This window comes from Giraffa tippelskirchi, chromosome 4 (genome assembly GCF_054371585.1).
Source record: "Giraffa tippelskirchi isolate mGirTip1 chromosome 4, T2T-mGirTip1v1.2.pri, whole genome shotgun sequence".
NCBI classification, from domain to species: Eukaryota; Metazoa; Chordata; class Mammalia; order Artiodactyla; family Giraffidae; genus Giraffa; species Giraffa tippelskirchi.
The window spans coordinates 167,256,471-167,283,333 of NC_137278.1; the positions used below are offsets into that span (position 1 = coordinate 167,256,471).

At 42.5% G+C, this 26,863-nt stretch overlaps 1 protein-coding gene across 25 annotated transcripts in view; it reads left to right on the forward strand.

Moving 5' to 3' along the window:
• Positions 1-26,863, forward strand: part of RFX4 (regulatory factor X4) — a 169,526-nt gene that overhangs the window by 130,025 nt on the left and 12,638 nt on the right. For 14 of the 25 annotated variants that reach the window (XM_081591311.1, XM_081591304.1, XM_081591303.1 and 11 more), the window contains 3 exons: positions 9,086-9,205; positions 9,783-9,944; positions 25,627-25,789. In XM_081591311.1, coding sequence (XP_081447437.1) covers positions 9,086-9,205; positions 9,783-9,944; positions 25,627-25,789 — 445 coding nt within the window. Of the gene's footprint in view, positions 1-9,085; positions 9,206-9,782; positions 9,945-15,089; positions 16,021-25,626; positions 25,790-26,863 lie in introns of those variants that run through there. The other 11 variants (XM_081591306.1, XM_081591307.1, XM_081591302.1 and 8 more) reach the window with 2 other exon arrangements.

Below are 26,863 nucleotides of genomic sequence, written 5' to 3' on the forward strand. Positions count from 1 at the left end.
GGATTTGAAGGCTAACGAGGAGGGGCTACGTATCATCTCCCAAGTTTATACCTTTCTACACACTTTTGTTCTGGCCTAGAGTCAAAGCTCACCCACTCATTCAGGGCAGAGGAAGCCACATGGGAGCAGCTCCCAGGCCAAGTGACTGTGACGGACGGAGCCTCCAGACTGTTTCTCAAGGTTTAGATGTCCTGGCCTGGCTCTCTTACCCAGAACCTGCTAAACTGCAGAATCTTGACCTTCAAAATGTCACTCACAACCCCGCCGAGCACAAGGAGGCAGGAATTGCTTTCCCTGTATTGGGGAGAAAGAGCAGAAACCCAGAGAGGAGACGGGGCTTGCCCAGGATGTACAGCAAACTGAGCTGAGCTCCCCCCGCCTAGGGTTTTATCCCACGCTAGGGCCGCACTGCTGAGGCTTCTTCTAACTTTCTTCAGCCAAATAGTAATAAGAAAAACAAAGTAATGTTTATTCAGGGCCTAGTATACACTAGACACAATATTAGGCACCTTCACATCGAATTCTCACAACTTATGAGGTCCACTAGTAGTGCCCTCAATATAACAGACAAGGAAGCTGTGATAGAACAGGAAGCAAAAGCAGGATAATGCTACTCTTTGTGACAAATATATAGGGAGCACACAGTACCATTTAATTCTCACATCAACTCTGCAAAGCAGTCAATAATAGATATCTTTTTACTGAGATGGAGAATTTTCTTGCCCCAAATCAATATGGTAAGTGGCAGAGCTCTGTTTCAAAATCAGGTCTGCCTTGCCACAAAAGCCATGCTTTCTCAGTTACCACAATTAAGACAAATATCCTGGGCTCAGATGCATGGCACAAAAAAGGCTAGATAAACTGTTTACCCCTCGTTGATGGTTTTTCTAAAGCCATATTGACTAAATAAAAAAAATTTAAGCTATGAGAGAAAAGAACAATAATTAGATGATCATGAGTAATAAGAGATGCCAGAAGACAAGCATTGAGAACAAAGAACTGTCAACCATTATTGAAAAGTGAGAGCAAAGCAATTTTCAGTTATACAAAAACTCAGAGAACTGTGGCACCCGTAGAACTTCACTTAAAAAAATTAAAGGGTGCATTTCAATAAGAAGAAAAATAAAACCATTACTAAGTTCTGGGATGCAAGAAACAGCAATGTTCTAGTTGTTGTTTACCAAAAGTGTAGTGGTTTAAAACAATATTATGCCTACCGATTCAATGGGTCAGGAATGTGAACAGGATCCAGCAGGGACAGCTGGTCGCTGTTCTGTGATATCTGGGACCTCAGATGGGAGGACTCAAAAGCTGGAGCTCACCCAGCTGAAGGCTGGAATCCTCTGGAATCCTCAGGTGTCTGGTGCCTGGGCTGGGATGACTTGGAGCCTAGGACAGCCAATCAGGATGCACTCAAATGGCCTCTCTGTATGGCTCACTTTCCTCACAGCACGGTAGCCTCTGAACAGTTGAACTTCTCTCATGGAGGCTCAGGTCCCCTGAACGAGTGTGCCAAGGAGGGAGCGGCAATGCCTCTTGTGACTCAGTCTCAGAAGTGAAAGTGTCACTACCCTTGCTCTGGTGATCAAAGCAGTCACAAACCTACCGAGATTGAAGGAAGTGCATAGACCACCCCTCCCCTCCCCCTCCCCCGCCTCCCCCCCACATTCTGCACAACACACAAAATTTTCCCAGGAAGGCTTGTTAAAGAATTTGGGGGCCTTCTTTAAGATGAAAGAAATTTTAAAATATATAAGCAAATTTAAGTAACTTTTGGTTGTAATTTAAAAATTAATTTTTGTTGTGTGTCTCAAAAAGGTAAAATCAAACTCTAGGAAACAATAAAACACAGGGAAGTGGGGAGAGAATCTTTCAGGAATAGTTAGAGCATGCTAAAGGTCTTTGTCTTGAAATACTATATAACTTTAGATTTTGTTGAAAAGAATGTATAGTTTGGACTTAATAGATGTGTAGGATATAGAATCATCACTAGAAGAACAGAATCATAATTTCCCAAAGAAAAATGGAAAAATGTGAAAACTTAACTGACAAGAATTGAGAAGATAAAGGCAGTTTAGAAAAAATATAGTAAACTCAAAACATGAAATAGGATGCTAGAAATAAGATCAACTAACAATCACAGTAAATGAAAAGATCTCTTCCCTCAAAAAAATCAGGCATAAGTTGCAACTTTTACTAAACCTTTGAGAAGCATAAAATCCTTAGTTTATGAAAATTAATATGAAAATCAGTGTTTTAGAGAATAAAAACAAAAGAAGGAAAGCTATACAGAATTTTATGAAGCTGATATAATCTCAGCTTCAAAAACAGAAGAGCTGTAGAGGAGAAGGAAATTATGACTCAACCACACATAAATATAAATGAAAATATTCTGAATAAAATACTAGCAGATCAAATCCAGGGCAAATTTTTTTAAAATCATGGTTGATGAATCCGATGCCAAGAGTTCAAGTATGATTCAAAGTCAGAAAATTACTCATTAACATACATTACAAATTAAAGGTCTTCCCTGTTAAAAGAGAAAAATCATAGAACGTCTATAGATATAGAGGAAAAAATGTATTTGATACAATTCAGCTCTCAAGTATAATTTTCAAAAACTCTTGGCAAACTAGGAACAGAAGGGAATTCATTTAATATGTTAAAGAGTACTTTAAAAACCTGCAGAAAACAATGTACTAAGTGGTGGAACTTTAGAAGTTTTCCCATTTCAGTCATGAATAAGAAACAAATGTCTTTTAATACTGTTTCTGAGAGCTATGTACTGGAGATGCTAGCAAATGCAATAAGAAAAGGAAATGAAATGTAAGAATAGGAAAGGAAAACACAAAATTGTCTTTATTTATAGAAGTCATAGTGGCTGACAAAAAATCATCTACAAACTAATAGAACAAATAAGAATTCAGGCAGGTTACTGACTTCAGTTTTTTAAAAATCCTTAGCATTCTTACCATTAAATAGAAAATAGCTATCTCTATGTATCAGTCTATATGTCCATATCTATATATTGCATTCATAATAGCAACAGAAAGGTGTCCATAAAATAATTCTAACAAAAATTATTTTAAGGCCTTCAAGGGAAAAATTTTAAAGTATTATTGACATGTACCCTGTTCATGTTTGGAAAAGAATATGTGAAAAATCGCTTTAAATACAATCTTCAAAGCAAATACCCTAATAGAAAAATGGGCAAAGAATATGAATAGATAGTTCACAGAAAAGTAGATTCAAATGGCAACAATCATATAAAAAGAGATTGCACCTCTCTAAAAATTAGGGTACTGCAACCTGGAGAAGGAAATGGCAACCCACTCCAGTGTTCTTGACTGGAGAATCCCAGGGACGGTGGAGCCTGGTGGGCTGCCGTCTATGGGGTCGCACAGAGTCGGACACGACTGAAGTGACTTAGCAGCAGCAGCAGCAACTTATAAAGACAGTAACATTTCACACCCTTCAGATGGCAAATACTGTGTTGCCTACACTACCAGAAAGGATGTGAAAAATATTAGTGAGCAGTGTGGCACTACTTCATAAGACTTAAGAATGCAGGTGCTCTTGGACCCAGAGATTCTACCTCTGGTCCTAAACACAAGGCAACAGGAACAACAAAAAAAAAGATTCATTAGAGCCAGTTTCCAATAGTCAAAAATGTAAATAACCTAAATTCCATCAATAGGAGAATGGACAAATAAATCATGCTATAGTCACACAATGGCCATGGCCATTAAACAAGAGCAACGTGCCTTGGTGTTGATAGATCTTAAAAAATCCAAGGTATCAAGTGCAGGTTGCAGAATGCTCTGTACAATATGGTAACATTTCTATCAAGTTTGAAAATAGAAAAACAATATCATTTGCTTTTGTGGATATATAAATGTGTGTAGAAATGTGTTTCAACAATAAATGGCAGATTTGAGATGGTGATTATGTAAGGGCATGCTATGTCAGGGTATGCTGTGTTAGAGCATGTTAAGGAAGGGAACACTGGGGCTTCATTTTTATCTTCAATTAAAAAAATTCAAATATGTGAAATGTTAAAATTTTATAAAGCTTGGTGTTGAGTACACCGGGTGTTCATTTTAAAATTTTCTCTCTTTTTGTGGTGGGGCCTTCCCGTGCAGCATGTGAAATCTTAGTTCCCCAACCAGGGATCGAACCCAAGCTCCCTGCAAAGGAAGTGAGGAATCCTAACTCCTAACTGCCAGGGAATTCTCTTAAAATTATTTATACTTTTCGGTATGTTTGAAATTTTTCAGAAGAAAAAAGCAATGCTTTGATTCTACAAGATGCCATTAACTATATCATCACATAACAACAACAATCTCCTTTTGTCTGTATCCTAATACCTTTTTCCATAACAGACTCCAATTCTCAATAGCTCTGTAACTTTAGGCAAGTGCTTTAAAATCCTCTGAGTCTTCATTTCCCCATGTGTTAACTGAAGATAATATTGTCTTCACAGTGTTGTTGGAAAATTAAAAGGGCTTAGCACAGTGCATATGGTAAGTGGTCAGTACTTGCTCATTTGATTCATTTGTCTAACAAATAACCATGGAGCCTCCACTGTGCCTGACACTGTTCTAGACACCGAGTACAGAACAGTGGGGGGGATAAAAAGACATAAAATTCCCTCCTTTTATGGAGTTTACAATCTAGTGTAGGGAGGCACATAATAAAGATAAATAAATTCAGTCTATAGAATAGCAGATGGTGTTAAGTGCTGAGGGAAGAAATAAAGCAGGAATGTTAGCTGTAAATGCCTCTCTCCTGCCTGTCTTTGATGCCTCTATCTTTCCTTCTCCCTCCCCTCTTCTTCCTCTCATCAGTCTTTCTGAATCTCCTTTTTTTGCTTTCCTCCCTTCTATTTGAACTGCTCCCATGGTCATGACACCCAGGCACTGAACTGCTTGTTGCCTAATAGTCTTAAAGATGGATTTCTGCTCACCAAGGACAGTGTAGCTTTTGTGGAGTCAGTGACTGAGCTTGAAGTTTCCTTTGTACTCAAAGCACTTATCACAGTGGTGAGCGAGCAGCAGTAGCTCTACAAACTTTCCTTGTTTGAAGGATGATTGAAATTATCAGACCAATTGGGTAACTGATCAGAGTCATTAGGAGAGCTTGAATCCCCAAATCAACACTTCCCCTGGAGTACTGGCCTCCAAGCCCAGCTCTGATATTTTCTAAGAGGGTGATCTTAGTGTCTTCACTTCATCAGATCATGTTTCTTTATCTATTAGACAGGAGTATTGTGTAGATGATCTGAGGTGCCTGTCTATGCTAAAACTGCTAAACTCATTTTTATTATCTAGGGTTTTCCATTCTAATTTGGCTTCATAATGCCTCTCTATCTATCCTTGTTGACGTAGAGCCACATATCAGCAAATACTTCTTCATTGTGGAGACCCTTTGGAACTTTTCGGTATATGTGCTGTCTTTTGACTTCTTTGACTCTGTGAATGGAACAGTCACACCATAGGACTTAGAACGTTAGAATGTTCTAATCTTAGAACATTAATAACAAAAGGGACCTTAGCTACTGTTCATTAAACTTTTCCTCATTATGGCACTTCTGTAGAATAGAGTTGACTGTTCCCCTTGCAGAGAACCTTATTGAATGATTGATTGAAGAACAACTTCAGAATCAGTCAGTCTTGGGTTCAAGTCCCATGTCTGCCACTTAATAATTGCATGACGTTGGACAGTTAACTTTATCCATCTGAGCCTCAATTTCCTCCTTCGTAGAAGGAGGGTACCATTCATCTCAAATGGTTGTGATGAGGATTAATGTAGTAGTAAATCTCCAGCAGTTAACCCAGTGGCTGCCACAGAGCAAGAGCTCAGTAAATAGCTGGTTTTGTTTCTAACATTTCCAAGGAACAACTCATCCAAGTCTTACTAAGTCTTACTAAGTATCAATAACCTCAGATATGCAGATGACACCACCCTTATGGCAGAAAGTGAAGCGGAACTAAAGAGCCTCTTGATGAAAGTGAAAGAGGAAGAGTGAAAAAGTTGGCTTAAAGCTCAACATTCAGAAAACTAAGATCATGGCATCTGGTCCCATCACCTCATGGCAAATAGATGGGGAAACAGTGGAAACAGTGAGAGAGTTTATTTTGGGGGGCTCCAAAATCACTGCAGATGGTAATTGTAGCCATGAAATTAAAAGATGCTTACTCCTTGGAAGGAAAGTTATGACGAACCTAAACAGCATATTAAAAAGCAGAGACATTACTTTGCCAACAAAGGTCCATCTAGTCAAAGCTTTGGTTTTTCCAGTGGTCATGTATGGATGTGAGAGTTGGAGTATAAAGAAAGCCGAGCACCGAAGAATTGATGTTTTTGAACTGTGGTGTTGGAGAAGACTCTTGAGAGTCCCTTGGAGAGCAAGGAGATCCAACCAGTCCATCGTAAACGAGATCAGTCCTGGCTGTTCATTGGAAGGACTGATGCTGGAGCTGGAACTCCAATACTTTGGCCACCTGATGTGAAGAACTAACTCATTTGAAAAGACCCTGATGCTGGGAAAGATTGAGGGCAGGAGGAGAAGGGGACAACAGAGGATGAGATGGTTGGATGGCATCACCGACTCAATGGACGTGAGTTTGGGTGGGCTCCGGGAGCTGGTGTTGGACAGGGAGGCCTGGCATGCTGTAGCTCATGGGTTCTCAAAGAGTCAGACACGACTGAGTGACTGAACTGAACTGAACTGAAGTAGCAGAGCTGGAGTTCAACCTGGGCAGTTTGATCCAGCCCCACGCGGTTACCCACTGTGCTCTACCTACGGCTCACAGGACTCACTCTAGGGAAGTGGATGGAAAGTTTAGTTGTGGAAGTCTGCATCTCACAATGACTCAAAAACACCTGAATGTTCTGAATTCCAAATGGGGTCAAAGAACAGACACAGCACCCTGGGAATGGAGGAAGAATGGGGACCAAGTTCAGGATGGGGAACGTGGTCCTGGAGCTCTGTGGAGGGACTGGAGTAGATGTGCATGACCTGGGGGCATCTGGGGGCCTCAGAGTTAAGCCAGGAATCTTCTTCTGTAGCATTTATGGACCAAAAGAATCAATCTATCTGAACTGAAAGGTGTTGTGTGTGTGTGTGTGTGCACGTGCACAAAGAAGCCAGGTACAACTAAAAAGGAGAAAATAAATTCCACCTAAAAGTAGCCATCCTAAAGCCCCCAACTGGCCCTTATCAACTTATTTCTGAGACTTGTAAAAGCATAGCACCCAGCTCACATGGCCCTTCTGAGGACCAAATCCTTTAATCTTCCCATCTGTGCTATGAGGAAACCGAACCAGATGGATCTGTAGGGGAAAGGGGAACAGAGTTTTGGAGCCAGACCAACCTGAGACCAATCTCTGCTTAATTCCAATGGAGAGACTCATTTCCTCATCCGTAAGAGAGTATAATGGGCTTCCCAGGTGGCTCAGATGGTAAAGAATCCACCTTTAATGCAAGAGACCTGGGTTCGATCCCTGGGTTGGGAAGATTCCCTGGAGGAGGGCATGGCAACCCACTCCAGTATTCTTGCCTTGAAGAATCCCCAAGGGCAGAAGAGCCTGGTGAGCTGCAGTCCATGGGGTCATAAAGAGTCAGACATGACTGAGTGACTACGTACAACACAAGAGAGGATAATACCACCTATCTCACAGTTTGTTGAAAGGATGAACTCTCTGTTAAGTGCTTAGCAAGGTCCTTGGCATATAGTGAGCATTCAATAAATGTGTGATGACAGTCATAGTGGTGTTGATGATGATGATCAGATCACGAGATAAATAATGCTGGGGAGTCTCAGAAGGCCTCTAAAAAAAGCAAGGGAAATGGGGAAAGGAGAGGTCAGTGAGAAGTGTTGGACACTTCAGGGAACAGCAGGATATCCATGTGGAGATGCCCCTTTGAGAGGTGGAAGCATGGGACTAGAGATGAGGGCTTGGCGCCTCTCTCTGACTGCAGGCATGGAGTGCCCGCCCACATGTGGATCCATGTCCATGGAGGCAGCACAACATGTGAGAAAAGAGGGTTTTGAAGTAATGTATGCTGTCATCTTGAACAACCTGACTTTGCAAAACAGAAATAAAAGCACCTACTTTTACAAGATGGTTATAGAAATTGAATTACTGAATATAATATTTTGAGCACAAAGACTGACACATTGGAAAAATCTTTCAAAACGATTGTTCATATCCCTTTTTATGAAATAATCTACTCTAAATTTAAGAGAAGACTACTACTTGAGGATGCCAAATCACCAGGGAGTTAGAAAGTCCCTGCTGTGGACATCCTTACAGTCTAGTCAGGGGAGTAAGAAGCTTGAGGAAGAGGGAAATGAAGACACTGTGTCCAGAAATGCTGAACCAAGTGAAGAGTACCTGGACAGGGATGAGGACAGTGTGAGTGGAAGAGCTCAGATGCATTTTGACAGATGGCTCAATAGGTGCCATTTTTGACAATGTCCTATTAATAAATTGAGTGAGGAAGAGACTCACTTGCTCAATTTATTAATTGAGACACTTCAGTCCACTTAGTCGTGTCCAGCTCTTTGAGACCCCATGAATTGTAGCATGCCAGGCATCCCTGTCTATCACCGACTCCCGGAGCTTACTCAAACTCATGTCCTAGAGTCGGTGATGCCATCCAACCATCTGCTCCTCTGTCATCCCCTTCTCCTCCTGCCTTCAATCTTTCCCAGCATCAGGGTCTTTTCCAATGAGTCAGTTCTTCACATCACGTGGCCACAGTATTGGAGTTTCAGCTGCAGCACCAGTCCTTCCAATGAATATTCAGGACTGATTTCCTTTAGGATGGACTGGTTGGATCTCCTTGCTGTCCAAGGGACTTTCAAGAGCCTTCTCCAACACTTAACCTTATGCTAAACCCCAGGCTAGGAGAGTAAATGGCAAAGGAGAGCAAACTGACAACAAGGTGATTCATACCTAAGCGGGAATGAGGGTCCGGGACAGGTGGTCAGAGCACCACTCAATGTGTTATCAACCAGACCAGAGGGCACACCTGAGCTGAGATGGCTTACCTTTTATTTTGATCTCCTCTTACCAGGGTCTTTTCATCTAATTCACTTGATGTTTGATGACTACGTGCTCTACCTGTTAGAATCGCTGCACTGCCAGGAGCGGGCCAACGAGCTCATGCGAGCCATGAAGGGAGAAGGAAGCATGGGTAAGCCGGCAATTCACTGGGACATGCCCTCCTTCTCACATTGACTTGTATCCTTACTTCTGTGCTCTGTGTTTCTTAGCTCCACATCCCAGAGAATTTAGTTTTGGTGAACAGGTCAGACGATGGGAAACCAACACTATCTTTTCCTTCTTGAGAGTGGGCATGTGTGTATACAGGAATTGCCTCGTGTGCTACCATGGTGATGGGAAACCAACAACGATTTTAATCAGAGGAGTGACGTGATAGGGGCTTCCCAGGTGGCGTTAGTGGTAAAGAACCCGCCTACCAATGCGGGAGATATAAGAGACGTGGGTTGGGTCCCTGGGTCAGGAAGATCCCCTGGGGGAGGAAATGGCAACCCACTCCAGTGTTCTTGCCTGGAGAATCCCATGGATGGAGGAGACTGGTGGGCTACAATTGATGGGGTTGCAAAGAGTCAGACATGACTGAAGCGACTGAGCACACAGCATGCATGTGACTTGATACATACTACAAGAACATTTCCTTTTTAAAAGTCCCTTAAGGATAACTTGCCTTGACCTTTGGCTCTAAGAATCCACCCTTCTTCTTCCCACAGCAGAAGTCCGAGAAGAGATAATCCTGACGGAGGCTGCCCCGCCAACCCCTTCACCTGTGCCATCGTTTTCTCCGGCAAAGTCTGCCACGTCAGTGGAAGTGCCACCCCCCTCCTCCCCTGTCAGCAACCCGTCGCCCGAGTACACTGGCCTCAGCACTACAGGTAATGAACATCCCTCCAAGGCTCTGAGTGGGGAGCTGATGTGTAAAGCCAGAGCTCTACGGAAAAACATTCTCCCTCCAGCGCCCTCCCAGAACAGTGCCAACATCTGAGTATTCTCCTGGATTTATCCATTTATTCGTCTGCTCATATTCCTGATGCTTCTGTTTTCAAGTTGGCAGATTAAGTACATGATAAAATCTCCAGATTCCCCCACCAAAAAAGAGAAACTAAGTCACTGACATGATTGAAATGATATAAAACACAGAACACAGACATTCTGGAAAATGAGAAAGGGTTCTCCATGAACCAGAAACTGAGAGCTATCTCTGGAAAGTGGGGAGACAGGAAGCCACATGATAAGCCGTGGCAATACTAAGGTAGGCGGGGCAGTAAGCAAGGTTCAAGCTAATGCTGTGGGTCCCCAAGGAACGGGAGAGTCCATCTAGCTGTGGAGCCCTCACAAGGGAGGGGGTTTGAGCTGACACTTGATTTTAACTGACAAAAATATTACAGAAGGGCCTCTGGGCAGAGGACAGTGTATGTAAACACACAGGGGCGGGAAGTGTGGGACCCTTTCAGGGAATGGTAACCTGGCTAAAATATGGGCGGTCATGAAGGCATGTTATAAGCCTGGGAAGGTAAATTCGAGTCACATCCCATAGGATCTTGCATGCCAAGACAACGTTTGAAAATGGAAGAAATGTTATAAGGATAATCATAGCTAGTTGCTAATATCTAAGTGTTACTTTACCATGAGCAAAGGACCCTCAGCATAATTGTTTTACTCGATTACAAGGTAACTATTGTCCCATTTTATGGAGGAGGAAAAGTAAAGGGTGGAAGAGTTAAATTCCTGGTCCCCGGCAGGCACCAGAGTCACCAGTTGCCATAAACAAATTTATTCATTCAGTCATTCAGCAAATGTCCTAGCTCTCAAGACTTGTGGAAATGATATATTGTATGTGGAATATGCAGTAAGTGTTAGGTAATGCATAATAATGAATAGAGTGCATGTGTGTATGGGTGTGTGTTTGTGTGCACCTCCAGGTTTTCTCACGTGGTTAGAAATATGGGGATTAGATGAGGTAAGAAAAGTCAAAGTGTTTGGTTAACAGTGCAGTGCTGTCTAGACAGAAGTGGTTACCATTCGGATTGCCTATCAGACGAGGGCTGCGGCCAAGAGTGCTGTAGGAGTTCAAAGAGAACAGCAGACCCTGTCCATCCCACCAGAACCCCGGGCAGGCAGGAGGGAAGTCTTTGGGAGAGGGGTGAGACTCAAAGGCAACCTCAAAAAATAAGAAGGACTCAGCTAATAGGAGCAGAGTGAGCACACAGGAATGAAAGGCAGAGACAACTTTCTGCTGGATGGGCCTGGGTGAGGGTGGGGCAGGTGAACAGACCAGACTGTGGAGTGGAGAGTTTGGTAAGTCTGTGATAATAATTCATTATCTTTCCGTTTTTATTTTTAAAATATTTACTTGGCTGTGTCAGGCTTTAGTCGTGGCATGTGGGATCTTGGTTAAGGTGCACGGACTCTCCAGTCGTGGTTTGTGGGCTCAGTAGTTGTGGCACCTGGGCTCTCTAGTTGTGGCGAGTGGGCCTAGTTGCTCGGCTGCATGTGGGATCTTAGTTCCCTGACCAGGGGTCAAACCTGCCTCCCCTGCAATGCAAGGTGGATTCTTAACCACTGGACCACCAGGGAAGTCCCTCATTATCTTTTCCACCCAAACCTGCTCTTCTATTCTGCCATTTGCCCAAGTACCGAATCTGGGAATCAGCTCTCCTCTCCCTCAACTCCTCCTGGATTAGCTAGGGTAGGCTAAGCCACTGTAACAGACCCAAACATGGCTGGAGTTAACACGATGGGAATCTATTTCACACAGTGTGTCTCAGTCAGAGAGGAGGCTGTCTTTAATACAACCATTTGGAAATGCATTTTCCTTCAATGTGGGGCTCCACCATACCCCAGGGTATTGCTTCTCAAAGTATGGTCCATGGACCAGTGGTATGAGCATCACCTTGGAACTTTTTGGAAATGCTTGTTATCAGAGCCCATCACAGACCTACTGAATCAGAAACTCTGGGTGGTGACTTTCCTGGTAGTCCAGTGGCTAAGACTCCATGCTTCCAATGCAGGGGGCCCAGATTCAGTCCCTAGCCAGGGAACTAGATCCCGAACACCACAACAAAGATCAAAGATCCCAAGTGCTGCAACCAAGACCTGGATCAGCCAAATAAATAATTTTTTTTTTTAAAGAAACTCTAGGATGGGGCCCAGCCATTTGCTCAAGAAGCCTCCAGGTGATGGTGAGGCTGACTAGTTTGAGGACCACTGGCTTTGGGCTTTGTTAAGTCTGCAACCAGCTGAGAGAAATGGAAAGTGGATCTGAAGGAGGAAAAATCCACTCATAGAAGCCCTGGCCTGGAGGCGGCACGTGCCACTTCCACTTCCGTTCTCTCAGTGAGGACTTTGTCACATGGCCTGTGCAGGTCACATGCACCCACACACAGAGGTGGGGATGTGGGTAGCGAGCCCCCGGGTGGGACGAGGGACAGATTTGGGAGAGACAGCTGGCCTTCTCCTCCACATCTCCCAAGGCCAGTTGTTCTAACCCAGACTTTGACCCACCATTCCTTCCAACCCGCTGCTGCTGCCAGGCTCAGGCCTTCCCCACCCCTCATGGGCATCCACAGTGACTCTGGAGCTGGGTTCTCTCCAGGTTAGAATCTTGCTCCAGACCTTCATAACATGGGCTTAGTTACATCGCATTTCCAATTAAAATACACTGGGAACGAAATTATGGTGTTTGTGAAGATCAAATAGGATGAGATTGTTGTGTTTAGGTCCTATTTTTTATCTGTTCATTCAGTCACACGTCTATCCATTTATTCAATTATCCAATAGATACAGTGGCAGACTTTATTTTTGGGGGCTTCAAAATCACTGCAGATGGTGATTGCAGCCGTGAAATTAAAAGACGCTTACTCTTTGGAAGGAAAGTTATGACCAATCTAGACAACATATTAAAAAGCAGAGACATTACTTTGCCAACAAAGGTCCATCTAGTCAAGGCTATGGTTTTTCTAGTAGTCATGTATGGATGTGAGAGTTGGACTATAAAGAAAGCTGAGTGCTTAAGAATTGATGCTTTTGAGCTGTGGTGTTGGAGAAGGCTCTTGAGAGTCCCTTGGACTTCAAGGAGATCCAACCAGTCCATCCTAAAGGAGATCAGTACCGGGTGTTCATTGGAAGGACTGATGTTGAAGCTGAAACTCCAATACTTTGGCCACCTGATGTGAAGAGCTGACTCATTTGAAAAGACCCTGATGCTGGGAAAGATTGAGGTCAGGAGGAGAAGGGGGTGACAGAGGATGAGATGGTTGGATGGCATCACCGACTCAATGGGCATGAGTTTGAGTAAACTCCGGGAGTTGGTGATGAACAGGGAGGCCTGGCATGCTGCAGTTCATGGGGTCACAAAGAGTCGGACATGACTGAGCAACTGAACTGAACTGATCCAATAGATATTTCTCAAGTGGCTTTTGTGAGCTAAATACTTCAGAAGTTGGTGATACAAACAGGTGAACTGTGGTGCCTGCCCCTGGGAGTTTATTGTTAGACGTCAGGGTTCTGATGGGGCTTCCCTGGTAGCTCAGCTAGTAAAGAATCAGCCTGCAATGCAGGAGACCCCGATTCAATTCCTAGGTCGGGAAGATCCCCTGGAGAAGGGATAGGCTACCCGTTCCAGTATTCTTGGGCTTCCCTGGTGGCTCAGACAGTAAAAAATCTACCTGCAATGCTGGAGAGAGACCTGCATTGGGATCCCTGGGTTGGGAAGATCCCCCAGAGGAGGGCATGGCAACCCACTCCAATATTCTTGCCTGGAGAATCCCCATGGACAGAGGACCCTAGCGAGCTACAGTCCATGGGGTCACAAAGAGTTGGACATGACTGAGGAACGAAGCACAGCACAGTGCAGGGTTCTGATGATCGAGACAGTAGTTATAATGTAATGACTGCTGAATTGGAAGAAAGGTCAAAGAGTTAGGGAGCACAAAGCGGGGCCTCCAGCCTGTATTTGAAGGGTCTGGGGAGCCAAATAATGAGAGAAAAGGCATTCCAAGCAAAGGCTTGGAGGCAAGAGACAGCATGTCATTTTCAGGGATCATCAAGTATTAATATGTAACCCAGGAGACTTTTGTTTAATTCTTTCCCAAATGTTTCCAGAGCCAGAGCTACTCAGAGAGGAAATGAGCAGATGCTTAAAACCTATAAGGTGCCTGCCCTCTTTCCACGTTGCCGGGGACAGAAAACATGCTAACCATCCCAGTGGCCCTTCGTCAGGGACAGTTCAGGAGACTGGGTTCTTCAGAGCAGTGATGGAAAGCAGGGTTGTCCATAACTGGCATTAGATGGAGCAGTGGTTTCACTCTGGGTCCACAGCTGGAGAGAGTCCTCCTCTTCAGTGGAAATTTAAATGTGAACATCGCCACATTTATTTACATATGTGTGTGCTCAGTTGCTCAGTCACAGCCAACTCTTTGCGACCCCAGGGACTGTAGCCCATCAGGTTCCTCTGTCCACAGGATTTCCCAGGCAAGAATACTGGAGTGGGTTGCCATTTCCTTCTCCAGGGGATCTTCCCCACCCAGGGTTTGAACCCACGTCTCTTGTGTCTCTTGCGCAGCCTTCATTGAAGGTGGATTCTTTACTGCTGAGCCACAGGAGAAGCCCTTATTTACGTAGATGCACCTCAAATCATGTTTCATTTTCTACTTTGAGGACGAAAAGTTTGACCCCTCCCACCTCCCTCCCATCCTCCCCCCCCACAACAGTGGGTTGTTGTAGTTCCTGCTTAGAAGGCTCAGGAAGAAAAGTTGTGCAGAAAAGAACAACTTTATCCGCTCAAAATAAAAAGGGATGAGAACTCGAGCATTGTTCAAGCTCTGCTGCTGCTCAGGGGTTCTTTGGAGGCTGGAATCGGGGGTCCCCTGCCTCATTCAGGAAGAAAGGGCAGTGAGAGCACCTAGAAGCCACTTAGCTGAATAATCCTGCCCATGCACACCCCTTGCCCCACCACCACCGCCTGGCAGACAAGTATGACAGTTAGCCAGTGATAACATCCATACTTCTAAAATCAACAGGGAAATTATGCAAATGAAACAGCTGTGCATTATGAAGCAGAAACAATTTGAGTGGAATCTTTTGGCCAACCTAGCAACAGATCAAACAAGAAGACTCCAAGGCAGTAAGGGGAAGGAGGAGTGTGAAGGAAAGACTTCTAGGATCTCATCATCTTTCTCAGCCAGCTCGCAAGTCTGCCGCTGGCTTTCTTTGTACTAATGTGGAGGCCTCGAGGTATGGCAGGTGTGATAGTCAAAGGCACAGGAATATCATAAATGTGTTGAGAGATTTCTGTGCAATGTGTTCAGGCGTCGTAAAAGTAGCTTCTTAGAAATACAAATGTGAAACAGGTTCTCCTCAGATGACTGTAACCTTTGAAGATTTTGGCACATTCCAGCTTTGTTCTCAGATATCTCCAGGGGGCATTAAAAATGTCATCCTGTATAAAACTATCTGTAATATTTTTCTCAAGTACCACTTTTGAAATACTCCATTGCTAAATTGTACTGGACCTTGGCATGCATTGTGGCTCATGGTCTTGGAAGAACCACAAGCATAATTTCCTAACAACATGTATGGTTTTATAGATACTATAATATAAAGCACGAGTTATCCATGGTATACACCTGAATATTAGGAAATCTATTACAGTAGGCTTAAATTTGGGGATTTGTGTATTTTTTGAACAATATTGTACATTGGAAAGCAATTATTAGAAATCTTTTAAAATGCATTTGTCATGTTTTTTTAACTCAGCATATGGTTTTCATGCTCAGTTAATTTTTATTTCTATCTTTAAATTATTGCTTGATTTATATACTATTACTTTCCAAAAAGCGGTTAACAACTTAAAAAAAAAAAGCAAAACCATTTTGTTTTTAAAAGGACCCAAACCAGGAAGCAAGAAGTAAGGAAGTAGAAAAAATTAAACAAAACAACTCTTGGCTGAAACAACTTATTAACATCTTAAATGAAATTTTGTGTGATTCAGTGACTCTGTTGGGCTTCCAGCACTCTGAATATAATTGCTCAGATGATGTACATATTATCAAGTTCAGCTCCTTGAGTGTTAGAGCCAATCAGGTGTTTGCAGGTCTTCCACAAACCAGCATCTCACTGTTGATGGACACTTCCTCATTTTTTCAGCTGTGAAAAAGAGAACAGTATTATGTCTGCTTGGTGAGCACAAAGAGAACATTAATTCATTGCACATAACCTTTGGGGATCCTTTGATACAAGGAATGCAAAGTAGTGTGAGAATGAGCTATGACTCACTAGGAAAACCACATCCCATCTATATCTTTATGTAGTTCTCTGTCCATCCCTATATGGATTTCTAAATATGTTTTTTAAAAAGATTTATTCATGTATGTATTTCTGGCTGTACTGGGTTTTCATTGCTGTGCCCCGGCTTTTGCTAGTTGTGGCAAGCAGGGACTGCTCCTCCTGGCAGTGCACAAGCTTCTCATTGTGGTGACTTCTCTTGTTGCAGCTCGTGGACTGTATAGAGCACAGGCTCAGTAGTTATGACACACAGGCTTAGCTGCTCCATGGCATATGGACCAAAGATGGTCCTGTGATGGACCTCCTGGACCAGAGAAGGAACCTGTGTCCCCTGCACTGGCAGGTGGATTCTCAACCACTAGACCACCAGAGAAGCCCTAAATATGTTTTAAGATGGTATTTATTCATTGTTTTTAAAAGCCAGAGGGAAAAGGAAAGGCATATCAGGCACCTCGAATTGCACCTGATGCACGGCCAGAGTCTATGGCAACGCCTTGAGAGACTGTGTAAAGGGTTCCATTTTAACAGATTTCCACAAGGCAGAATCAAGCCATTTATCCTTTTTTTCCCCCCTAATGTTGGTGGCGTGCCAGCTCCCTCATGAACCAGCAAGGTTCAGAAACCTTAGCTTACTTTAAGGAAAACTGGTGCTTCTCCTCCTGAGAAGCATGGCAGGTGGTTCCAAACTGAGCAGCCCACTTAACATGACACTGGGCTGCAATTCTTCAGTGTCTTTAAAAGCAAACCATTAAGATCCCACTCTCTCCAGGTCAGGCCACCGAAGGATTCTAAGAGCTCATTTATGATGTCATTTTAAGTATACCCTCTTTAAGCAATGACAATAAAAGTTAACTTTTAAACTCATGTTTTCAACTTCCCATCATGGGTTCCCTACAACACAAAACCAGCAAATTAAATCACTGAGATGCTAGGGTGCCTAAAGAAATAGAGGCAAATTCCTCATAAATAGCCCTAACTGTAGAACATCTGGCCTGCCCAGCTGCGTTTTCTCTGCATCCGTTGAGGATGTAACAAAGATAACTGGCCCCTAGTCTTTCCAAATAACAAAAGCTCAGTTATTCTGAGGGAAGCCGAAGTGAGTGGGAGTTGGTGGTCACTGCAGCCCCGCCACAGAGCCACATGACTCACTCACAGAACTCAGAACGGTCCCTGCCAGTGAATTCCTCCTCTTCCATCCCTGTTGCTTCCTTTTCTCTAAAGGAACAGGATTAGGAAATAGAAGCTGGCATTGAAAATAGATTGTTTAATCTGCCCCTGACTTCACACCACCGAGATGTTGGCTTCATGTTGGGATCTTTCGAGTTGTTCGTTCATTCATTTGATCATTCATTCAGCCACAAGTAATTCCATGTCTAATCTGTGCCATGTCCTAGGGTACAAAAGTGAAGAAAAAAAAACAACAGGTGCAGTTGCTGTCCTCATGTTACTTATATTCTAGTGGGTAAGAGAGTCAATATGGTAGTTAAGCATCTGGTAACTATATAATTTCAAATGGTCATAAGTGCTATGGGAGCATCATCTTAGTTGGGTGGTCAGAGGAGGCCTCTCTGAAGACATGACACATTTGTCTGAGACCTGAAGTGTCACAAGGGGCTAGCCACATAAAGACTGGGGAGAAGAAAAGATCATTTTAGGTAGTGAAGAACAGCATGTGTACAGGTTTGAGGCAGAAAAGAGCCTGGCATAGTGAGGACTGACTGATGGGTATAAACGAGGGGGAGGGTGCAGGAGAAGAAGCTGCAGAGATGCACAGGGCCAGGTCATTGAACCAACTTATCTCTCTGGGAGCTGATTCATTTGCTGCCCCTAATCAGTTTTGTCAGTGTCATTTTGGCCATGGAACTATTAGTAATGTGTAACTCAAACAGATGAGCTTTTCAACTTAGAAAGTATTCTCCTTAAGCACAACTACTTTTAGGATAGATGATAGCCAGTGGGGGTGGAGCTATATATAAAATATTCTTTCTCTTCTCAGTTTTGAAGGTTATAGGAAATGTTTTAGTATCAAATACTCTCAAGCAATCCTGTCCCAATAGAACTTTCTGTGATGATGGGAACTCTTATTTTTTTTTTAACTCGAGCTGTCCAAAACAGTAGACACCAGTCACTTGGGGCCACTGAGTAACTGAATGCAGTTAGCGCAATGAAGGAACTGAATTTTTAATTGTATTTAATTTTAGTGAATTTAAATTCGTCCTGGCTACTGTATAGGGCAGGCAGCTCTAGAATCTAGATGTACTTCTAGGAGCTTATTTCTCAGGAGGATACTAAGAAAGGCTTAGGTTGGCCCAAAACCTGAGCAACATCTGTGATTGTTCATAGAATCCTTATGGGGAAAAGGTTTATATGATTTAGTCCAAGATCTGAAGGGAGGGTAGGGCCAGATAGACTAGGAAGCAGTTTAAATGTTCACAAGTCTGTACCAGAGTCACAACTTGTGATCTGTAATGGCCCTAAACATGTAAAATGCATGATAGGAGGCAGTGTTTCCTAGAGGCTTGCTGCCCAAAGTATGCTCCGTGGACCAAGAGCATTGTCATCATTTCAGTTCAGTCACTCAGTTGCGTCTGACTCTTTGCAGCCCCACGGACTGCAGCACACCAGGCTTCCCTCTCCATCACCAATTCCTGGAGCTTGCTCAAACTCATGTCCATCGAGTCGGCGATGCCATTCAACCACCTCATCCTCGGCCATCCCCTTCTCCTCCTGCCCTCAATCTTTCCCAGCATCAGGGTCTTTTCCAATGAGTCAGTTCTTTGCATCAGTTGGCCAAAATATTGGAGTTTCAGGTTCAGCATCAGTCCTTCCAATGAATATTCAGGACTGATTTCCTTTAGGATTGACTGGTTTGATCTCCTTGCAGTCCAAGGGATCACCTAGAAGCTTGTCATCACTTAGAAGCTTGTTATATATGCAGAATCAATGGCTCAACTCCCAGTCTTCCAACCAAATCAGATTTGCATTTTAACAAGATCTCCAGTGATCCAAATACACATGAAAGTGTGACAAGCAACTGTTACTGTTGGGTTCAGAGCCCCCTCTGCCACTCACCTGACCAAATTTTGGGCCTCAACTTTCTCACCTGAAAAAGGCGGTAATACTACTTACTTCAAAAGGTTGTTGTGACGATTCAATGAGTCAATATATAAAAAGAAACTAACGTGAAGCCTGGTCTATGTTGGATGATCGTTCATTCATTCATTTAACAAATTCATTACGATTTCCTATTATAGTCTAAGCATTCTCCCTGTCCCGAGGTACCCCCTTTTTAAAGCAACCCCTTTCAAGAAAAAAAAAAACACATATAAAAAATTCAGGGAAGAAGAATGTTTTATCGAGGATGGGAAGGAAGGAAAGTATTCCTCTCCAGTAGTTACAATATTATCACATGGACAACAACTATCATTACAGCATTCTCAAATCCTATAGGCTCTTTAGAGGATTCTCAAAGGTCAAGGATGTTCACCACTATTCTCAGACTTTTAATTAGAGGTGGTGGACCAGGGAGGGGAGAAGAAGAGAAAGATACGGAAATTAGACAAACACAGAAGGTTCGTTATGGTTTTACCAACAAATAAAAAGCATTAGAGCTGTCTTAGAAATGAGACACAAACTGTTAACTGCACAGATTTTCTTTTATTAGTTTCCTTAAAGAAGCAGCAGCAGCAATTCTCACTGGAGGTCCCACCGGTAGGAAAGGGAATGCAAGGGGTGTTCTTTTCTGCTCCCCAGGCAGAGAGGGTTTCTCACCCAAGCCAGTAGGTGTTAATCTGCTTAAGCCTGCCTGAGTGGATCTGTTAGCTTGCTGGCACATGGCCATTTAGGGGTTTTGTTTCCCAGACCACAGGAGCCCATTTTTCCAAGAGTTCCACTAGCTTTTTGTTTGATAACGTCTATTTCTAGCAGCATTTACTCCTTCAACAACAAATTCAATGGAACAAAAATTTACTGAACACCTACTATTTGGCAGACCCTCTGTTGGGGATACAGAGATGAATAAGGAGCAGTTGCCATGCTCCAGAAACTCACACAAAAGTAACTTCTACATTCTCTCAGGTGATGGCTATTCTCACTGCGTCTTCCTACTGCTTGAGGGTGGGTAGGGGGAGAAAATCCTTTGGCTTCCTTGGTTGCCCCTTTTAAATACCCACTGACCTTGCTGTGCTCTCCTGAGGGCCCAGGGGCTTGAAGGGTTAATTACTTGCTTGCTGTGGCTGGTTCATTGTTTGCCCAAACTTCTCACCCCCTCCAATTCCATTTCTAATTGTGAAATTTGCTTAATATATTTTAATAATGCTTTTCTTTTCACAGAGGCAATATACATTCTTTATAGACAAATAAAGATAAACCAAAAGAAGATAAAATATTAAAACCATTCTCAGCAATAACCTGTTTTTAATAAAAAGCGTACTTAAAATTATAAGTTATATAATTTTATATGAAGTTCAAAATATAGAGGAGAGCAGTCACCCATAATCCAATCATCTGAGATACGGGCATTTTGTTTTTATTTGTTTTTCCTTCCAGTCTTCTTGCATTTATTATAAATGACAGCTAGCATATAGCCTGCTAAAGTCATTATCTTTGCGGGGGAAATATGGTATGGATGTCTAAACGAGGAAGGGGTACTTTCAGCTGTACTGGTGGATAAGGATTTTGTGATTTTGCAGAAAGACATGCGTTTAGAAGTTTACTCACTGTTAGTTAAGTCACTGTTGCTGTTCAAACGTTTCATCCCTAATGACAGAATCTGACCCAAGAAACTTGTCTGTCTTCTTTGGAATCTGAATGGGAAATAAAGAAATGTTTACTTTAATAAAGTCTGATATGAGACTTCCCCGGTGGTCCAGTGGTTAAGACACCATGCTTCCAATGCAGGGGGTCCAGATCAGGGAATTAAGATCCCATGAAACGGCCAAAAAATTAAGATGGCATGAAATGGCCAAAAAAAAAAAGTCTGATAGAAGAATGTCTGAGTTCATAAGAGTGCTTAAATAACATTAAAAGCCTACCATGTTCCAGGCTCTTTGACATATATTATCTCAGTTAGTCCTCATAACAGTCATACAAGATAGGTGTATCTATTCCTAATTCACAGATGATGAAATAAAGGCACATAAAATTTAAGAGGCTAGCTCAAGATCTGACAGCCAGTGCGTGGCAGAACTAGGACCTGGAGCAAAGAGACATTATGATAGAGTTCCACTTTTAAATGAAAACCTTTCCTTTCTCTTCCCAGAAGAATTTCAAGATAAAAATGGTCTGCTGCAGAAAGTACAAGATTGGAGGGTCAAAGTTTTCTCTTTTACTTCGCCTTAAAAATGACCTCCGTTTAACAAGTTCTTCAGTCTTCCATGTGCCTAAAAGGAGGTGTCGAAACCTATTCCCAGTACCTTTTAAAATCGGTTTAATCATTTCTATTGTATTAACATTCTAGCACTTATAAGAAATTAAGTTGATGAATTTATTATCACTATTAGTGATTTCTTAAATTACCCTTTTTTATTCTCACCATCTCATAAAGTTCCTAAGCCTCTTGAAGGTTTTAAATTTTGTCAGGTTCTTTTCCCAATCCTTAGCACTTTCAAGGTATCCAATTAAAAAGCAAATTAATGGAATCAATAGTATGTATGGACTAGGTCAGCATTAAGGTCACTGTCTAATAATCTTCAAAAAGACCTGAGCAGGTGGAGCCCAGTAATCTCCTTATGTTTGTTTAAAGCAATTTGTTGGATTCTTAACACCTGTTGAGTGTTGAGAAGTTGTTTGGAGAACCTATTGGAGCTACATCACCTGAGCTTTCTTTGTCCTCTCTCTGTCCTCAAGCTTTCTTTTTCTTCTTGTTTTCCCTTTCCTTTTTCTTCTTTTTTTAAAAAATTTATTTATTTTAATTGAAGGTTAATTACTTTACAATATTGTAAAATAAACTTTACAGTATTGTAGTGGCTTTTGCCATACATTGACATGAATCAGCCATGGGTGTACATGTGTCCCCCACTCTGAACCCCCCTCCCACCTCCCTCCCCATCTCATCCTTCAAGGTTGTCCCAGTGCACTGGCTTTGAGTGCCCTGTTTCATGCATTGAATTTGGACTGGTGATCTATTTCACATATGGTAATATACATGTTTCAATGCTATTCTCTCAAATCATCCCACCCTCGCCTTCTCCCACAGAGTCCAAAAGTCTGTTCTTTACATCTGTGTCTCTTTTACTGTCTCGCATATAGGGTCGTCATTACCATCTTTCTAAACATATATGTGCTAATGTACTGAATTGGTGTTTTTCTTTCTGACTTACTTTACTCCATATAATAGGCTCCAGTTTCACCCACCTCATTAGAACTGATTCAAATGCATTATTTTTAATAGCTGAGTAATATTTCATTGTGTATATGTACCACAGCTTTCTTACCCATTCGTCTGAGGGGGACATCTAGGTTGCTTCCATGTCCTAGCTACTGTAAACAGTGCTGCAATGAACACTGAGGTACACATATCTCTTTCAATTCTGGTTTCCTCAGTGTGTATGCCCACCAGTGGGATTGCTGGGTCATATGGCAGTTCTAGTCCCAGTTTTTTAAGGACTCTCCACACTGTTCTCCATAGTGGCTGTACTAGTTTGCATTCCCACCAACAGTATAAGAGGGTTTCCTTTTCTCTGCACCCTCTCCAGCATTTATTGTTTGTAGACTTATTGATAGCAGCCATTCTGACCTGCATGAAATGGTACCTCATTGTGGTTTTGGTTTGCATTTCTCTGATAATGAGTGATGTTGAGCATCTTTTCATGTGTATGTTAGCCATCTGTATGTCTTCTTTGGAGAAATGTCTGTTTAGTTCTTTGGCCCATTTTTTGATTGGGTCATTTATTTTTCTGGTATTTAGCTGCATGAGCTGCTTGTATATTTTTCAGATTCTTTGTCAGTTGTTTCGTTTGCTATCATTTTCTCCCATTTTGAAGGCTCTTTTCACCTTATAGTTTCCTTTGTTGTACAAAAGCTTTTAAGTTTAATTAGGCCCCATTTGTTTATTTTTTGCTTTTATTTCCATTACTCTGGGAGGTGGGTCATAGAGGATCCTGCTGTGATTTATGTCAGAGTGTTTTGCCTATGTTTTCCTCTAGGAGTTTTATAGTTTCTGGTCTTACATTTAGATCTTTAATCCATTTTACTTTTGTGTATGGTGTTAGAAAGTGTTCTAGTTTCATTCTTTTACAGGTGGTTGACCAGTTGTCCCAGCACCACTTGTTAAAGAGATTTTCTTTTCTCCATTGTATATTCTTGCCTCCTTTGTCAAAGATAAGGTGTCCATAGGTGCGTGGATTTATCTCTGGGCTTTCTATTTTGTTCCATTGATCTATATTTCTGTCTTTGTGCCAGTACCATCCTGTCTTGATGACTGTAGCTTTGTAATATAGTCTGAAGTCAGGCAGGTTGATTCCTCCAGTTCCATTCTTCTTTCTCAAGATTGCTTTGGCTATTCAAGGTTTTTTGTATTTCCATACAAATTGTGAAATTATTTGTTCTAGTTCTGTGAAAAATACCATTGGTAGCTTGATAGGGATTGCATTGAATCTATAGATTGCTTTGGGTAGTATACTCATTTTCACTACACTGATTCTTCCAATCCATGAATATGGTATATTTCTCCATCTATTTGTGCCATCCTTTATTTCTTTCATCAGTATTTTATAGTCTTCTGTATATAGGTCTTTTGTTTCTTTAGGTAGATTTATCCCTAAGTATTTTATTCTTTTTGTCACAATGGTGAATGGAATTGTTTCCTTAATTTCTCTGTTTTCTCATTGTTAGTGTATAGGAATGCAAGGGATTTCTGTGTATTAATTTTATATCCTGCAACTTTACTATATTCATTGATTAGCTCTAGTGATTTTCTCGTGGTGTCTTTAGGGTTTTCTATGTAGAGGGTCATGTCATCTGAAAACAGAGTTTTACTTCTTCTTTTCCAATCTGGATTCCTTTTATTTCTTTTTCTTCTCTGATTGCTATAGCTAAAACTTCCAAAACTGTGTTGAATAGTAGTGGTGAGAGTGGGCACCCTTGTCTTGTTCCTGACTTTAGGGGAAATGCTTTCAATTTTTCACCACTGAGGATGTTTGCTGTGAGTTTATCATATATGGCTTTTAGTATGTTGACGTATGTTCCTTCTATGCCTGCTTTCTGGAAGATTTTTATCATAAATGGATGTTGAATTTTGTCAGTCTTTCTCTTCATCTATTGAGATGATCATGTGGTTTTTATCTTTCAATTTGTTAATGTGGAAGAAACAGAAAATCTAACAGACCCATCACAAGCATGGAAATCAAAACTGTAATCAAAAATCTTCCAACAAACAAAATCCCAGGACCAGATGGCTTCACAGTTGAATTCTACCAAAAATTTATAGAAGAGCTAACACCTATTCTATTCAAACTCTTCCAGAAAATTGCAGAGGAAGGTAAACTTCCAAACTCATTCTATGAGGCCACCATCACCCTAATACCAAAACCAGACAAAGATGCCACAAAAAAAGAAAACTACAGGCCAATATCACTGATGAACATAGATGCAAAAATCCTCAACAAAATTCTAGCAAACAGAATCCAACAGCATATTAAAAAGATCATACATCATGACCAAGTGGGCTTTATCCCAGGGATGCAAGGATTCTCCTTTTTCTTCTTTTAAAATTTTCATTGAAAACCCTTTGGCCACCAGTCTCTGTACTAAGCACCAGAGACCCAGTGGTGGGCAATATAGACAAGACCCCTACCCTCATGTAGCTGACAGTCTGGTGGGGAGGGGGCTCAGACATTAATTCAATCACATTCATGAATGGCTGTAAGGTTATAAATTGTGGTAGGCACAATCATGCTGCATGGAACCTGACTTAATGGGATCTGGGGTTAGGAGACAGCTTCTTCGTATTGAAATATGAAGAATGAGTGGGTACTGAGGGACGGCTGAGGGTTTCAGGCAGTGGAAATGGCTGTGAAAAGGCATGTGCAAAGGCCCCGTGGTGCTGGGAATTGTGGTACTCTGGAAAAATGAAAGAAAGCTATGGCGGCTGGATAAGAGGTACAAAAGCAGGGAGTGGGGGATGCTCCTGGTGAGGTCAGCAAGAACCAAGACACAGGATGTGTAGAGATTCTGGCTTTCAGCTAGAGAGCAGCGGGAAACCACTAGCATGCTAGGGAAGAACTGGGGGTGTGAGAACTGCTGGTGATGATGCATCTTCGCTTATCTCTGCAGGAGCGATGCAGTCGTACACGTGGTCTCTCACGTACACGGTGACAACAGCAGCAGGGTCCCCGGCTGAAAACTCTCAACAGCTGCCCTGTATGCGGAGCACACACGTACCTTCCTCTTCAGTCACACACAGGATACCAGTTTATCCCCACAGAGAGGAGCACGGGTAGGTGGCTTTCCTCAGATGTTGTTTTACTTTTGCTTTGGAAGGGCAGGGTTTACTCAGCAGTGGTTTTCGCAGAGGACAAGAAGGACTTGCCTTTTGTTGAGGTCTCAGTGCGCTCTGCCCACACCTTGTATGACTATCTCATTCAGTCCCCTCAACAACCACATGAGGTGGGCAGGTGACCCACTTGACAGATGAAGAAACTAAGGCTGGACTAAGTTCACTTCCCCAGGCCACATGGCTACTAAGGGTGGGGCTGATTGAGATTCTGTCTGCCTCCTTTAGGAAGGAAAATGGAAAACTCCCTTTCATCAGCTCCCCTGGGTGGCTACTTTATAGCTTCATGGTGGGTCCAAGTCTTGGTCAGCGGGGGGCTTCCCCACCCAAGGCTGGAGGTCCCTGGAGGGCAGGGCTTACTCATGGGGTTCAACTCCAAGTGGGTTCCAGTGGTGATTTGGACCCTGAATAAATAAATCATTTGTTTTGCCCATATTTTCCCCCAAATCTGTAGTGGTGTTACTGTGATGAATAAGTTACAAATCCCCTTAAAAGGGTAACCTGAATTGTAGCAGCTTTTTGCCATTTCGCATTGTCTTTATGAAAAGACATTCCTCCTCCAATGTCTACTGTGCACTGATCTGAGAAACACTGATGATGTTACAAAGGGCCCTCCTTCTCAAGAAGGTGAGACTCGGCTCTGAGGACACAGTGAGCCTCACAAACCAGGTTCCAACAGACCAGCTGTGGAGGATACGGGAGGGGAGAGAGGAGGACCACTCAGGTCCCTTCCATGCGGTAACTGAGGCCTGACTGTGGGCATACTTGGAGTTAATTCCAAAGGCTCAGGTGCCCCTGCCAGTCAGTGGGACAGCCATTATTTTCTCAGGGGACGCCTGAGAGTATTTCCGCCACACATTCAAAATCGACTTAGAATTGTTTCAGAGAGCTTTCAATTCTGCAGAAATGACAGAATAGACACTCACATGGTCATACACCAGCATCTTTGCTGTAAAGATATTATTAAGAATAGTGGTAACAGTATCGTTATGTTTCCAAAACAGTATCCTATGTTTA